Source organism: Triturus cristatus, chromosome 3_2 (genome assembly GCF_964204655.1).
Source record: "Triturus cristatus chromosome 3_2, aTriCri1.1, whole genome shotgun sequence".
Classification (NCBI taxonomy): Eukaryota; Metazoa; Chordata; class Amphibia; order Caudata; family Salamandridae; genus Triturus; species Triturus cristatus.
Genome location: NC_140584.1, coordinates 1,181,856,326 through 1,181,873,705, shown reverse-complemented (window position 1 = coordinate 1,181,873,705; position 17,380 = coordinate 1,181,856,326). Strand labels below are relative to the sequence as shown.

The 17,380-nt window shown below is 46.1% G+C and overlaps 1 protein-coding gene and 1 long non-coding RNA gene across 3 annotated transcripts in view; one reads left to right on the top strand and one right to left on the bottom strand.

Moving 5' to 3' along the window:
• SLC23A3 (solute carrier family 23 member 3) overlaps window positions 1–17,380 on the top strand; it is a 339,671-nt gene that overhangs the window by 158,566 nt on the left and 163,725 nt on the right. For both annotated transcript variants that reach the window (XM_085650085.1, XM_085650084.1), the window contains one exon: window positions 3,086–3,287. In XM_085650085.1, the coding sequence (XP_085506211.1) occupies window positions 3,086–3,287 (202 nt within the window). The remainder of the gene's footprint in view (window positions 1–3,085; window positions 3,288–17,380) is intronic.
• Window positions 718–17,380, bottom strand: part of LOC146859395 (uncharacterized) — a 46,073-nt gene continuing 29,410 nt past the window's right edge. The window contains exon 2 of the long non-coding RNA XR_014980102.1: window positions 718–3,732. This is a non-coding gene — a long non-coding RNA (uncharacterized LOC146859395). The remainder of the gene's footprint in view (window positions 3,733–17,380) is intronic.

Sequence of the window (17,380 nt, the reverse complement as noted above, 5' to 3'; positions counted from 1 at the left end):
GCATTGTATTTTCTATGTACCGAATTTATATTATGTATATACTTCTTAAGCGATGATCTTAGTCTGTTTTCCGAAAGGTCCTTCATTTTGAAAGTATTTCCTTTCTGTCGACAAACCGTAACCCCCTATTTCAACGGGGAGTTGGGCACAGGTCACTTGCTTGACAAAGGCTTCGCCGAAACGCGTCGTACTGTTGTGTTTTTGAGGCAATAAATCTTTATTGAACTCGTCCCTGGGTGTGCCGCTGGTAGTTATTCGACATCTTGGATAGCAACCTTTTGGAAAACGGATTTAGCGGAACTGTGTCCGCTGCTGGCACCGGCGTCAACAGGAAGGTGATCAGCTCATCACAGAACTTTTCGCACGCCATATATATATATATATATATATATATATATATATATATATATATATATATATATATATATATATATATATATATATATATATATACATTTTTTTTTTTTTTCAATGTCACACTCTAATCCTTTTTGGGCCCATAACATAGGACTAAACTGCCATTGGTCCTCCAATGGATCTTTCATGTGAGCTAACAGGGTGTTGGATATTTAGAGAACGTGAGGCAAATCCTTATGAGAACCTGGAATAAGAAAATGCCAACTTCTCGCTAAGAATATTTAACCATTCATGTAGACTGTAATAATAATAAGACTTACAACAAAAGGTTCGTTCCAAAAATGACTCAAATACGATATGTTTGCTCATGAAAACCATTTATCTAAGCCTCAATTTGAAAGCTCACGAACATAAATCACATAAGATTCAATTTAATAGAAAATCATTTAGTACAATTAGTCACACAATGTCATTAAGATTCAATAAACTAATCATTTGCTGAGTACCTAGGGAAAGAAGAAAGAGATAACATGGAAAAAGTCAAGTTTCAGCATTTAGGTTATAGAAACCAAATATGCAGAGTTGAAGCGCAATGAGTCACAGGTATGAGTCCATTAACTCTTCAGCCGAAGAGTTATACCTGCACACTTTACCAGCCGGCAAAGTACAGGTAGAGTCAGTTCCGAAAAATCAGATCAAATGGATTTGGCATAGGAAAGAAAATCAGAGTTAAGTCCAACAGCATGCCAGGCAAGAAAATTGAAAATGACAACCAGCCACGGCTCCTCCTCCAAGGGAGCATTTATCCTACCAAATGTTCTCAGCTTACGCCCACAAAGTATCCTTTCCATCATATGATATGGTTTCCATTGGTTGTCCACAGTGGGATGCTCATGATGTGATGAATACGTCACTAAGAAATCCGGAAGCATTAAGTAATCCTTTTGCAAAATCATCAATATCAACAACTTTATAATTCCATCCTTTCCTCGGAAGTAAGAAAATTCACTTTGTTCACTGTCTTTCCGTTCCCAGACCCTCTGTCTGGGTTTGCAATTCTATTGATACATTTCTGTCAAAAGTGTTGCTAATTCAAGAGAGAATCTATTGTTTGCAAGCATAAAACAGAAACTTCATGAAAATTCTCACAGCGTCTGAAATTACTATTTCACTTAGATTCTGCTTTTCAAAACTAGGAAAAAGAAGCATTTGAGGCCTACATGAAAACTTGCTGAATCACTATTTTGTTATGATTAATATAAAACACACATTAATATGAATAATTCAGTTTTCTTAGTTAATTCACTCATTATTCTTTTCTTCAGAAGTTACAAGTCAATATTACGTACAACTAAAGATATTTCGTGTGTTATTCATTTTTCAATCAAATTAATAAACATCAATTTTGACATACACGTTTATATCACACAATACTAAAGCTGCAACTCTTCATATTGTCGAACATCTTGTAAATTAGGCATTTTAAATCGTTATCAAATGTTTCATTACATAAGCATTAGTTTCATTTGTCACATTTAGTAATTATCAGCAGCACATTTTCTAGGTTAACTATGTTTGAATTATTGAAAACGTGAATACACTGTGTAAGCAGATGACCTTTTCTCTTTCTTTATTTATGCCTTTCACATTTCAAAACATTTCTGCATGCTTTTACAATGCAGTAGAAAATCGATTTTTTTTGGCTTCAACCATTTCACACGTTTTATCAAAAATTATTGTTGTAAATCTCATTTAATGATGAGAATTGATAGAGGCAACCGTCATTAAACTTTTATGCTCCATCACTAGGTATGAATAGTTTGCATCACAAAATGTCCAGTCGCAGAGAAAATGACATATTGAAGATTAATTAGTCAGTTTGCTATCTGCAAACCTCCGTCAATGGATGCGAACACAGGAATGGTGGTCTGCAAGGACCAACAGATCACCACTACTGTGTTCACATTCCCAAATGGAAGACATTTTTTTAAAGCAGCCATTGTTCCTTAAAGGAACTGGTATGCTTTAAAAAACAAATGTTTCCCTGTTCCAAAGCCATTTGGGGGATGCAGACAGTGGTCCCACCCTCCCCCTTAGGCCACGACATAATTCCACTTTGCGAATGACTTACCACCTCCTTTGAGGCGGCGAAACTTTTCAATCGCTTGACATTGGTGACAGCATTTGTCTTCAAAAACCATTGATGCATATCATTTCAAATCACAATACAAGGGGGTGCCCCTTTCATGCCCCTTTTAAATGTGATATGTCACAAAAACACCTTTTGTGATCCAGAAAGGCTTGTGGTACATTACATTTAATGAATTAGGAAATGACTTTTTGTGATTGCAACCCATGTGATTTTCTGAATCAGAAAGGTTTTTTGCTGTAAAATCCTTTCTTCATTCTGGCCCAGGAGTCAGGGGAGGAAGGCAAATGGAGAGAGAAACTGAACTGCGTGTCCCACTCTCACCAAAAAGGTTGCATCTAATCAGAAATCACTGGTAAAATCTACAACAGATTGAGTAAACTAAGGCTCACTGGCTTAGGACTTCTTCATGGAACCTTGAAGTATAATATAAAAATTTTAAATGGGCGGAAAAAGGACATTTTTTTTACTTTAATGTCTTATTTTCATTGGTGGCCTGTTACTTTAGAGACGGGTCTGATGCACTTCCGTACACATTCTTGAATGGGACAGCGCACTCACCTTCTCCTTCGCCACCAGGTGTTGCTGTCTGTGTCCTGTCTGTGGATTGGCTGTTTCATCCTGCGCTGGAGCTACGCTGCTTGGGATAGGACGGATACTTACAATGCCTCCTCCATCACTGATGCTCAAGTTCCGCTGGGCGTGAATCTCACGTCATTGAGGCTGCTGGATGCAGTGAACAGCACCCAGTCTGTGCCCTGGCTGTGGGTCCCATACCCAGGTACGTGGCATGAGCAGCTTTTCTATATAATCTGTTGTCAAATGAGGTGAAGCGTAAACTGAACCTGCCCCAGCCCCAAGCCTAGTCAAGTCTACGTGACCCTATGTCATGTGTGACACCTCTAGCCATCATAAACTGCAGGGGAGGAGGAAGGCTAACTCTAGAGTACACTCTCTATTGTAGGCCACACACTCAACAGTAAGTGCTCCAGAGTGCTTATCTTTGAGAGTAACATCTCAAGGCAGAAGCCCTTTGTATTGTGAGGTTTGTAGTTTGACTTCTATTTCCAAGATGGGACCGGTGAGCTCTTGCGGGCATTCACAACCCTTTCCGTTGGGCCACTTGGAAGCTGTGCCTTGTCTTCTGGAGAAGCCTTCTGGCACAAAAGAAGGAAGATGAGAGTTCTGGATCAGTGGGATGGGCCCTGTGAACGATGCACTTCTGGCTGGAGAAAAATTATAAACAGGTAGCTAGTGGTGTAGGTAGGTAAGAACGATTTCCAGATAAAATGTTTTTAAATAATTCCTGTACCACAGACATCACGATTGCATGCAGTGAGAAACTGGCATTGCAAACATCCATTGGAAACCTTAAGTCAAGTTTAGAAGGGGCAGAAAAAGGGCTTCTGCCAAAACCTGCCTAAATCCCCGCTCCACCCCATCACCGCATTGCTCTCCAAACTGTCCATCTTAAGCTTTTTCATTTTCATTAGCGTAAACAAAACAGTAGTCACATTGAATTGCACTCAGAGAACTGCAGCCATTTCGTTTTGAAATCTTTTAATCAAGAGCAAATTTTTTATTTCTTTATTTTATTTATTTAAAGTGTTTTATAAAGCACGAACGTGACCCAAGTGTATCAGAGCGCTGTACATACGTTTGGAAACAGAATCAAAAGACCTGAAACATAAAAATGAACACATAACATGAAACACAGAACATAAAACTTAAACTAGAGCAGGATATGGTATGTTGTATCAGGGTTATTATTAAACATCCGCCATTCAGTTATGAGGCATTGAGATCAATTCTCCAAGATGTCATCTCAAGCGAATGCTTGAGAATGAAATAGTTTAAGCCCATGTGGAATAAGAGCTTTGTGCCATCTGCTGGAGGGTTTTTCCCTCCTCCAGAGAGGATATCTCTAAAGAGTCTGATATCTCTAAAGACTGGTATTCCTAAAGAGTAGCTGCCACCACTGCTGCAGCTCTGTGTAGACTGTGTGTAAGAGTTGATATAAGATTTCAATGCACTTGTGATGGCTGTAGATTGGCTGTTGGTGCATGTTACAAACTTTGCCAACTTTATTACACAAAGCATCCCAGTGACAATTGTTAAATCGACTAACGGTGGGGTACCAAGCAATGTGCTATTCTGGTGTAAGGAAATATAAATAACATTTGGTGCATGGCATTAAGCATTATAGACACTATAAGCAACAAATAGAACAGTAAATTCCTCACCTTGTGAATATCCCCTGCGCCAGCATTCCACGGAATTTTTTTCCCCAGCACTCCACGTCGACGTGGGCGACGTCATAACACATCGGCTCCGCTCGCGACTCCGTATGACGTCACCGGAGCCATAAGAGGCCCACGTCGGCGTGATGATGTCAGATCCCTTTTTTCCGCGCCGTCGACGCGCAACGGTTTTTCCAGTACTCCTGCTACTTTGTAGTTGTAGGGTGTTTCTGTTGCAAAATTCTGCGATGTCTTCGACGAGGAAGTCGGGCTTTAAGCCCTGTAGGGAATGTGGCGGACATATGTCCATGATGGATCCACATGAGGACTGTTTGTAGTGCCTTTCGTCGGACCACGATGTCGAAGACTGTGCATGCTGTAGGAGGATGAATCCTAAAGCATTAAAGGAAAGAAAGGCCAAGCTGTTTATGGTGAAGATCGGTAAGGAGAAGAGAGGGAGAAAGAAAGAGAAATCGAGGGCGGCGTCATCGACTTCGAGGTCGTCGAAGTCAAGGAGACATCATAAGAAAAGAAAACACTCTTCACGACGCCGGTCCTCGAAGAGCAGGAAGTCGAAGTCGACTTCACGTCGGCGTCATCGGAGTAAGGACATTTCACCTTCTCCTTCTCCCTCTAAGACTCCGGGAGGTTCTCCGTCTCCGAAGCGGGCTCCAGAGCGTTCACCGGCGCAGTCCCCGGCGCAGTCGCCGTCTCCGGCGTCGTCTCTGGATCGGGTGGAGTCGCATGTTTTGGATCAGGAACGGGAGGAAGAACCGACTCCGGCGCTTGAAGAATCTATGGCTCCGGTGGAGGACACTACGGCGCCGCTGCCGAATACTCCGCAGAGGGATGCAGGTTCAGTGCCTTATCCTCAGTTTCCTGCTCCAGGTACTGATTCTACTCAGTTCTTAAATGCCATGTATGGTATTTTTAATAGGGCGGCCTTCCCATCTGGAGCACCAACTGGTCCCGTGGGTCCCATGGCTTATACGTTGGGGGTGCCGCAGCATTATGCTCAGGCCCCCTTCATGCCCTTTCTGCCGATGGCGCCTTCGTGGCAGTTTCCGGCGCCGTCTGGGGATCCGTCACGACTTCGGATGGATTGGCCTGCTTCAGAGCCTTCCTCGACACCGCTGCCGACTCCATCGGCGCCGCGTCCGGCGCCGCCGACGCCGTCTATGGTGCCGCCGACTCCAACACCTCTGGCTCCACCGACGCCGCGTACGACGTCGTCGATGCCGGCTCCCCGGATTCGATCGAGAAGGGAGGCCCAAAGGGTGTTGGAAGAAGGAAGGTACAGAGAAGAGGTGGAGGAAGGTGAGGTGGACACATCCTCTGATGATTTTGAGGGTATACAAGAGGCTAGTGGCCTAGACACCACCCCAGAATGGGAGCACACATCGGCAAGATCCTCTCCACCACAAGAACTGGCTCCCTCCCATACTGTTATCAAAAAGGCTGCAGAGCTGTTAGATTTACAGTTGCCCTCAGCAGAGTATAAATCAAACTTGTTGACAGAGGTTCTGCACTCTCCTGCTTCCACTTCAGAGCCTTTACTGCCCTTTAATGAGGCCATCTTGGAGCCTGTTTTGGAGGTATGGCGGAAACCACTTTCTTCTCCGGCGGTTTCCAGACAGGTGGCGAGAAGGTATAGGGTGGCGCCTGGGGATCCGGATTTTCTATCTATACACCCGTCTCCAGAGAGCCTAGTTGTGCAGGCATCCTGCTCGAAGCATGCTTCGGGGGTTTTCCCTCAGTCTCCCGCAGATAGGGAGTCTAAGAAGGTGGACCAGGCTGCTAAAAAGACTTTCTCTTCGGGGAGTATGGCATTAAAGTCTTCCAATGCCACGTGCTTGCTGGGGAATTACGTGCACGCATTGATGGACTCAATGAAGACTTTGGCCCCTAAGCTGCCGGAGGGCGATAAGGCGTCCTTCTTGGAGGTGGTTACAGACACTCAGGCCGCTGCCAGACAGGTAATCCAGTCGGGATTGGATACGGCGGATTCAGTGGCACGGATTATGGGCTCGTCCATAGCTGCAAGGAGGCAGGCATGGCTCCGTTTGTCGGGTTTTTCCGCGGATGTTCAAGCCACATTAGTGGATTTGCCATTTGATGGGCAGAAGTTGTTTAGTGAAAAGGCAGATTCTGCTCTACAAAGATTTAAAGACAGCAGATTAACAGCAAAGTCTTTGGGTCTGCAAGCTCCTGCAAAGGGTTCTGTTTTTAGGAAATTTAGGGGCTTTGGAAGGTCATCTTTTCGCTCCTACCGACAGCCTCAGCAGCAACAGCAGCAGCAGCATCAGCAGAATCCCCTCTATAAATCCTATAGAGGGAGAAAAAGGGGTCGGAGAGGTTCTGGACACAACCCCTCTTCTTCTTCCTCTTCTTCTGCTCCCAATGAGGCATCAGGGAAGCAGCCCTAGATCCCCCATCCCGGATCATGTAAGACCTGCGGGGGGTCGGGTGTCCTACTTTCTACGGGGTTGGAAATCTGATACGACAGACCTTTGGGTTTTGAACCTCGTAGAGACTGGGTACGCCCTTCCCTTTCGGGAGTTTCCTCCCCCTTACCCTCCTTTCCAAGGTTACTGGTCAGAGGACCATCTGCTTCTCCTTCAGAAAGAGGTTCTAGCCTTGCTTCAAAAGAGTGCAATAGAGGTGGTTCCGGAGCAGGAAAAGGGTCAGGGATGCTACTCCCGGTATTTCCTGATTCCCAAAAAGTACGGCAGATTGCGTCCAATCCTGGACCTCAGAATCTTGAACTTTTACCTGAAACAGGAGAAATTCAAGATGCTGACCCTTGCGCAGGTTCTTCAAGTTTTGCAGCAAGGAGACTGGATGGTGTCGCTCGACTTGCATGACGCGTACTTCCATGTCCCAATCCTGAAGTCGCACAGGAAGTATCTCCGTTTTACGGTTGGGTCGCAACATTACCAGTTTGCGGTCCTCCCGTTTGGTCTTTCTACCGCACCTCGAGTCTTCACAAAGGTGATGGCAGTGGTGGCTGCTCATCTCAGGAGGTCGGGGATTCCAGTTTTCCCCTACCTGGACGACTGGCTTCTGAAGGCAGAGTCCCCAGAGATGGTGCAGCATAATCTGCAGGTAACATCTCAGCTGTTATTCGACTTGGGTTTTTCGATCAATGTGCCCAAATCTCACCTGGTGCCCTCTCAACGCAACCTGTTTATAGGGGCGGTACTGGACACTACTGTGTGTCGAGCATTTCCTCCTCCTCAAAGAATTCTCGACATTCAGGAGATGGTCCCTTTATTCCACAATGGAGCGGTTGTTCCAGTTCTGAAGGTCCTCCGCCTGCTCGGTCTGTTCGCTTCCTGCATTCTGTTGGTCAACCATGCACGCTGGCACATGAGGGCGCTCCAGTGGTGCCTCCGCAAGCAGTGGTATCAGCACAACGGGGATCTCAGGGAGTCGATCAAGATCTCCAGAGAAGCTGCAGCGGATTTATCTTGGTGGAGCGTGGAGGGCAATCTGTCCCAAGGAAAGCCCTTCCATCTACCTCCATCAGTGGCCACGGTGATAACGGATGCATCCACCTTAGGGTGGGGTGCTCATCTGGGGGATCTGGAGATCAAGGGTCTTTGGTCTCCAGAGGAAAGGTTGCTTCACATCAACCTTCTGGAGTTACGGGCGATACGTTTGGCGCTCAAGGCCTTCCTCCCTTCCCTTCGCGGTCAGTCGGTTCAAGTCCTGACGGACAACACTACCGGGATGTGGTATGTCAACAAGCAGGGAGGAGTGGGGTCGCATTGCCTCTGCAGAGAGGCTCTGCGTCTATGGTCCTGGGCTCAGGACCATCAGATTTGTGGCAAATCATCTGGCCGGGGTGTTGAACGTACGTGCGGACAGTCTCAGTCGGCAGTTCTCCGCTGACCACGAGTGGAGGCTCCACCCGGAGGTGGTTCGTCACGTCTTTCGGACGTGGGGGACACCTCGGGTGGACCTGTTTGCCACCCGCGAGAACACGCACTGCCCGTCATTCTGCAGTCTCCAGTTTCCGATGCAGGGGGCGTTGGGGGACGCGTTTCAGTTGAATTGGGGCTCACAACTCCTTTACGCGTTTCCTCCCATACCCTTGATTCCTCGGGTTCTGAGGAAGATTCGCCAAGACCGGGCCCAAGTTGTATTGGTCGCCCCGGATTGGCCAAGAAGGGTGTGGTATACAGATCTTCTCCACCTCTCCTCGTGCCCTCCGCTCCGTCTCCCTCTGAGAGGAGACCTCCTCTCGCAGTCGGAGGGGCAGGTTCTACACCCCCACCTCCAGAGCTTACACCTTCATGCCTGGAGATTGAACAGGGCAACCTGAGTTCTTTCTCTCTCCCGCCTGATGGGGTGGACGTTATTTTATCGGCCAGGCGACACTCCACCAAGTCCATTTACTCCAACAGGTGGTCTAAATTTGTAAAATGGTGTGGAGAGAGGTCCATTGACCCTTTAAAGGCCCATCTTTCTAATGTACTCCAGTTTGCTCTTTCCTTGGCACAGCAGGGCTGTGCTGTGGCCACGGTCAAGGGCTATCTTTCGGCCTTATCGGCTTTTCTTTGCCTTCCGGATCAACCGTCACTGTTTAAATCTCCGGTTGTTCTGAGGTTTATCAAGGGCCTTACAAACATGTTTCCTCCCACTCCTTTTGTAATGCCACAGTGGGACCTTAATCTTGTTTTAACCTTTCTGATGGGTTCCCCATTTGAGCCTCTACATAGCTGTCCTTTGAGGCTGTTGTCCTTTAAGGTGGTCTTTCTTGTAGCCATAACCTCGGCAAGGCGGGTGAGTGAGCTCCAAGCTCTTAGTTCTAAACCCCCTTTTCTTACATTACATGCTGAAAGGATGGTTCTTAGGACCAGGGCTGCCTTCCTGCCAAAAGTTGTTACTCCGTTCCATTTGGGGCAGTCTATTACTCTCCCTGTTTTTTATCCACCTCCTCATCCTTCCAAAGAGGAGGAAAGACTCCATCGCCTGTACCCGAAGAGGGCTGTGAGTTTTTATCTGGACAGGACTAAAGACTTTCATCTAGATGATCAACTCTTCATTGGCTATGTTGGTCATTCGAAGGGTAGAGTGGTGCACAAGCGCACACTATCGAGATGGATCATCCTTGCCATCAAGATCTGCTACGCCCTGGCTGGTAAGACTGCTCCTGAGGGCATTAGAGCTCATTCGACTAGAGCAAAATTATCTACATCTGCTTTGGCCCGGGGTGTTCCTGTGGCAGATATTTGTAAAGCTGCAACTTGCGCCTCCCTCCATACTTTCGCAAAGCATTATTGCTTGGACTCAGAGATGAGGAGGGAGGGCCACTTCGCGCGCTCTGTGTTGAAAGACTTTCTGGTATAGGAAGGTGGACACCCTCCTCCGGGAGTGGGGACTGCTGTGGGAATCTATTCACAAGGTGAGGAATCCACTGGCAGATGGATACAGTATCTGCCTGTGGATTCCTCACTGGCCCACCCGCCTCCCCGTTGTCCACCTTTGTATACCATGAAATAGGTCTTGTTTGAAATGCTTGTACATTTGTTGGAAATGCTTGTTTATTTAGCATCCTTTTCCTTTGTATACTGTGTATATGTGTTGGTATACTGTATACTGTGTATACTTTGAGTTTGTCGTTGGTTCACCTGTTCGCCTCGAAGGCACGGGAAAAATGGGTGGAACTGACGTCATCACGCCGACGAGGGCCTCTTATGGCTCCGGTGACGTCATACGGAGTCGCGAGCGGAGCCGATGTGTAATGACGTCGCCCACGTCGACGTGGAGTGCTGGGGAAGAAAAATTCCGTGGAATGCTGGCGCAGGGGATATTCACAAGGTGAGGAATCCACAGGTAGATACTGTATCCACCAGAAAAAGCGTTACCGAAGGTAAGTAACTTGTTCTTTTCTCTCACTTTTTTGTTTTACAACCAAGCTGCGTTCGCCTGAAATTGTACGATCACATCTAGCTGACATTTACATTGTGATGCAGAACACATGTAAACAGGAATGAACAGTTATGCGTGAATGTTTTGAGACAGAGGGAGTGGGGGGGACAGCGTATGCCCTATTGAAATGCATATATATATGTGTTAGGCTGAGCTCAAATCAAATACAGTTATATCTGCCAGAAGGCATATCATGCACGCAATTATGCGACAGTGAGCTGTTACGAGTCTGAAGAGCGTAGAACCGCCTCACGGCCAGGTTGAGTTGGATTGATTCAATCTATCTTCTATGAACGACAAGTATTCTCGTCATTGTGTAGGATTAGACCGTGGGGGGATATAAGAAGTAATGAGTGCTTGCGCTGTGTATTCCGCCACTGGTGCCTTGCGGAGGTACAAGAGCCAAGTACGTGTGTTGGGGCCAGCACTCTATTTCCATGCCATAGTTATTCAACACTTTGCCAGGCCCCGCGCTAAATCCACACATTTATTAATTTTTACCTGCAGCAGTGCATTTAGTAACACCATGTAAGAAATGTGGGCCTTGGGCAGTCAATGACATATCTGTTGCTTACAATAAAAGCAACTCTATCTCAGTCCAGTATCATCTATTAAGGCAAGGGCAGGTCCAGACCATGTGAAGAAATGTTGCTTCTGAAGCTAAGCAGCGAGGGCAGATATCGGTAGAGGTGGGGTACATACAAGCCAGCCTGTGTGGCGTTGAGTAGATGTGGTGCAAATAATTGAATTGTGTATATTTTAACATGCCAGTCGTGGATATAATTTTGGGATACCCAATACATTGTGTCCATTGTTTATCACTCATAGTAAGTGACAGCTCAGAGTCCCTGTACCTTCACAGTGATGCTAATAAGGAGGCAGGGTCAGGTTTAAGTTAGCTATAAATTTCTGTCACCACATCTCTGCCTCTCCCATGTGTTAGTAAAGTTTGCAAAAACTGCGACGTGACGGGCTCAGTATGATTGATTCCCTATGTTTGGTGGAATCGTCACGTTAATAACGCATGAAGCATAAAGGACCCTCATGGTATTCCGAAGTCTTCTATTAATCCTTCGAAATTCTGCAGTTATGAGTTTGTAAAATAAGTCGCTCCAGGTATATAGTCCCGCCGCTACCCAGGACTCTCGTTCCAGACGGCCGTGACAAACGAATGAGCCTGAAAGAATCTCCAACGGTATCATGGGTGTATGTGGTGCAGGTTGGCCTTCAAGGAAAACATATCTTAACCAGTTGCGTCCAGCTGCCATCATCAACAAGTTACCCTGCTTCCTCTGTAAACTTAGTACTTGACCCTTTCTACACCTTGCATGGCTGTCCGCCACATGTATGCATGTTTTTTATTGGTCCGCCTTGTGCATTGGAACATGGAAGGTCTACTTTAATTGGCATGCTCATCGTCAGTGGTCAAAGTGGGCGGGATCGGCAGGGCACGGCGTACCCCTACCTCTTCAATTCCAAGAATTCCGTTCCCCTACTTTTAGGTCTCGCCTGACCCAGCGCATGCGCTGGTCTGGCGAGACTTATTGAGAGGGCTCCAAAAAGTGCTACCAGGCCAGCCTAGAGCTACAGTGCATGAACGCGCTTTACCACGATTACTTTCACTTTCGCGGCCGCACGGCCACTTGGCATAGCCAATAGGTCTCGCTTTTGAGACCTTATAAGTATTTAGTTATGCAACTGTTGCATGGCTAAACACTTATAAGGTCCCAAAGGCGAGACCTATTGGCTATGCCAACGCTTGTTTATTTTGAAGATGCGTCCCAGGATGCAATAAATCACCATCGCCTATAAATAAAGCTCGGCGTTCCTGCCGTTCGTTCGAGGACGGGCGGCAGAGAAGTAACAGGACTCGGGGCCATATGTAGGTAAAACGTGTTTTGCGATTCTCTGATTGCAATTTTTAGGGAATCGCAATTAGAGAATTGCAAAACGGAATGTAGGTAGGATTAGCAAAATATTTAGCGATTCCCACCTATTCTTTATTTGCGAATCCCAAATTGAGATTCGCAAATAAGGAATACCTTGCCATTCATTCCTATGGGCTAGAAGGCCCATAGGAATGAATAGGAAGACATTCTCAATTTGAGATTCTCAATTAGAAAATCGCAAATTGAGAATGCAATTTCAAGGTTGCAAGGGTGTCAATAGGACACCCTTTTGCACCCCTGAAATAAACATGTGTGCACATGTGGCGCACATACATGCGCTAAGGGCATGTATGTGCGCCACATGGCACTTTGAAAAATGCAAAAAAGTGCATTTTTCAAGGAAATCGCAAATTACCATCAACCTGAGGTTGGTGGTAATATGCGATTCCTTAAGCCAAAATTGCACAACTTGGGTGCTTCCTACATTGCATTTAAGGAATCGCAATTTGGAAATCCTTAAATGCATTAGCAAAATAAGGAATCGCAAATTTTGCGATTCCTTATTTTGCGTGTGGGTTTTTGTGTGCTACATAGCACACTGCCCAAAATGCGATCGCAAACGCTGAAATTCGGCGAATTTCAGCATTTGCGATCGCAATTTGGCTTCCTACATATGGCCCTCGGTCTTTTCCTTCTTGCTCAGAGAAGAAAAATACAGTGGCCACTTCTGCTCTGCTGCTTCAGCTGCCCCCCCCCACTCTTTCCTTCTTCCCTCTCTTTCTCTCTGGCACTTCTTCTCTTACTGAAAACATTGACTTCAAGACTGGGTTCTCACTCTCTTTCCTCTTCTTTCTTTTATTTGCTCCCCTGTGAAATGGATCCAAAAAGGAAAAACATTTTTTCAGGAAATTTCGTATTTTAATTACAAAGTGCAGCATCTGGAATAAAAGGTTACAAATATGAAAAATAACTAAATAAAGTAAGACAGAGTGGTGGCAAACTGGCCACATTGATTTTATTCACACCCAAACACATTAGCACCTCTTTTACAGAGTTTGCCAGTGAAGCGCTATTTTTGTTTTCTTGTCTTTGTTTTCCCTGGGCTTTCAACTAGTGCACCACTCCTGGAGGTACTGCAAAGTGTGGATTGGAAAACAAAATGTGTACTGTGGCTCTGCATCCAGGGATGTGGTCTTTTTACCATACTGCTTACGTTTTGTAAGGATATAAGCAATGGGCATTGAAATGGGTCCATTCAGGTCCCTGTAGTCATGTCTATAACTTTTCAGGCAAAAGCACTCACTGATTTCTGAATAGTGAGTGTAAGGTAACCATGTTGTTCCTGCTTACATTTCACATGGTTTGCTAAATTTTGCATTCCCTATGAGTGTTTGCTTTTTCCAGGATGTTGTTACTGTTTTTTATAGGCCGCATATTGCTCTCGTCTAATGCGTCATTTAAATTGAACCAAATCCAGGTGTATATAGCCGGCAACAATTGGGTTGAAGGCAGTGTGAGTTTTTCTCAGTGGGGCAGTATGGTGCTCAGAGGGGGAGAGGGTGTGGCACTATGGCCAGAGCTGCTGAATTTGGAACTGGGGAATCAGGTTCACCCTTTATAACCAGTCCACCAGACCACTCTCATGAGAGAGCACAATTCCATGCTAGACCTTAGAAGGCTTCGCAAGACCTTAGAAGCCCTGGTGTCTTAGCACCAGCAGGTGGACCCTAGCAGTGGCAAGTGTGGGTTAACCTTCAAGGTTTGTCCACCACAATACATACTGAAGTTCACCTCCAGTCTTGCGTGCAGGCCTATGAAGCAGCACAGCCTAGAACAACAGTGACTCTGTCACTGTGGTCACAGGAAACCTTGAGAAGGGCCAGCTCTAGGGCAGTGCAACCGGTGTGACCGCACCGGGTGCTGACTTTGGGTGGAGGCATTATGTTTGCAAGTATATAAGGTTTTAAAAGCGCTTGCTGCCTCCTTCCTGGCCTCCAGCAATTTTCGGCAACAATAAAAATGTCATGATGACGCTGGTGTTTAATGTTCTTCCTAGAGAGAGATTATTTTGTCTAGTGGAAGTTTTGATTCATGGAAAGGTAGCTCAGAGGGTTAATGTGCCTGCTGCAAAGAACACTTACCATGCAGATCACAAAGTGCACATAATGTAAATAGGTCAGTGGGCTACTGCTTTTGTCAGAGAGATCCTTTTGTTACTTGCAGTTTATATAAGTTAAAATCCTAACATAGAACAGTGAGCTATTAACTTTCATCTAAGAGCTACATACAAAGTGCAAGGTATAAATTAGAGCATTATGTTTTTCCCCCAGTCTTTGATTATCCTAATGTTGCAAAAAGTGTTCTTTTGGACAGAAATCAATTCTGATTATTAAAGAGAACCCCCAACCATTGTATTACGTTTTAAATTCTGAGTTTGTGTTTCTCCAGACCAATGACTATTAAACTATACGGCCTACTAGTATGGTTGTCAAGTGACTCCTACACCTTGTAGTCCTTAGTCTTATGTAACATTTTCTATACAGTGATTTACACACATATTGATTGTCTCTGAGTAAAGTGAGTAAAGTCTGTGTGATGTAAAGTGCTCTGACACCCTACACTGGTATGAGTGGCGCTATAAATCAAATTAAATGCATCTGAGAGAGAGTGTGTTTATGGAGACTTGAGGGGCACTGTTAAAGGGTGGTAGTAAAGGGAATCCATGGCAGAGGTAGTCATTGAGGGGCAATAACAAACATTAATGCACAGGGCTCCACCAGTGCTTAGGGCGGCCCTGCCCTTGAGCCCAGTCTGCCTCACCCATAGGTACCTCCATTGGCCTTGTTTCAGAAGTAGTAGCTGCAACTCACCAGGGATTTGCAATGCAGAATTTGCACGCACACCAAACTAAGTTCACAAACTTCACAGTCTCTCTGCTTCATTCACAAGCACTTTTAACATGTGCTGCTTGCTGTGGGAAACAAAGCAAAAACCAAAGGAAATGATGGACGGAGTGTTGAACATTGCAAGCACTCACCCCCAGTCAACTGATCTGGGTTTAATCCATCACCGTTCTTTAGCCCACTCTGCCACCCCAGTTCAGACATGGCCATATGCAAATCAGTCTGACCCTGTGCCTCATGGGAACAGTCCAGCCCGAACTGCCAAGCCATGTCTTCCCTGGACCGGAAACAAGCTTCCTAGGACCGGTTTCTGGCATTTCAGCCGTCTTCAGCCAGGCTTGCTTGAATCCAGTGGCAAAGTAAGCAAGGGACTCACGTCTGAGCATACCCTGCCAACTTATGGCAAACAAAGCAAAAACCAAAGGAAATGATGGACGGAGTGTTGAACATTGCAAGCACTCACCCCCAGTCAACTGATCTGGGTTTAATCCATCACCGTTCTTTAGCCCACTCTGCCACCCCAGTTCAGACATGGCCATATGCAAATCAGTCTGACCCTGTGCCTCATGGGAACAGTCCAGCCCGAACTGCCAAGCAGAGTGGTCTAAAGAACGGTGATGGATCAAACCCAGATCTGTTGACTGGGTGTGAGTGTTTGATTGGTTCTGATGCTCCGTCCAACACCACCCCCCTTTTGTACCGCTTTGTTCGCCATAAGTTGGCAGGGTATGCTCAGACGTGAGTCCCTTGCTCACTTTGCCACTGGATTCAAGCAAGCCTGGCAGAAGACGGCTGAAATGCCAGAAACCGGTCCTAGGAAGCTTGTTTCCGGTCCAGGGAAGGCATGGCTTGGCAGTTCGGGGCTGGACTGTTCCCATGAGGCACAGGGTCAGACTGATTTGCATATGGCCATGTTTGAACTGGGGTGGCAGAGTGGGCTAAAGAACGGTGATGGATCAAACCCAGATCTGTTGACTGGGTGTGAGTGTTTGATTGGTTCTGATGCTCCGTCCAACACCACCCCCTTTTGTACCGCTTTGCTCGCCATAAGTTGGCAGGGTATGCTCAGACGTGAGTCCCTTGCTCACTTTGCCACTGGATTCAAGCAAGCCTGGCTGAAGACGGCTGAAATGCCATAAACCGGTCCTAGGAAGCTTGTTTCCGGTCCAGGGAAGGCATGGCTTGGCAGTTCGGGGCTGGACTGTTTCCATGAGGCACAGGGTCAGACTGATTTGCATATGGCCATGTTTGAACTGGGGTGGCAGAGTGGGCTAAAGAATGGTGATGGATCAAACCCAGATCTGTTGACTGGGTGTGAGTGTTTGATTGGTTCTGATGCTCCGTCCAACACCACCCCCTTTTGTACCGCTTTGTTCGCCATAAGTTGGCAGGGTATGCTCAGATGTGAGTCCCTTGCTCACTTTGCCACTGGATTCAAGCAAGCCTGGCTGAAGACAGCTGAAATGCCAGAAACCGGTCCTAGGAAGCTTGTTTCCGGTCCAGGGAAGGCATGGCTTGGCAGTTCGGGGCTGGACTGTTCCCATGAGGCACAGGGTCAGACTGATTTGCATATGGCCATGTTTGAACTGGGGAGGCAGAGTGGGCTAAAGAACGGTGATGGATCAAACCCAGATCTGTTGACTGGGTGTTAGTGTTTGATTGGTTCTGATGCTCCGTCCAACACCACCCCCTTTTGTACTGCTTGCTGTGGGGGCCACTGGAATTAATTATGCAGCAAAGGATGACAAAATTATGCCGCAGTTTTGACTAAATTATACATTATAAAAAGGCTGCAGCGTAATGCAGTATATTTTCTGATATTTTATTATTTTGACATGTGTACACATGCTAACAGTCTCTGGAAAGATTTTGCCTTATTAGTACCAGTGTAACATACCAATGCAA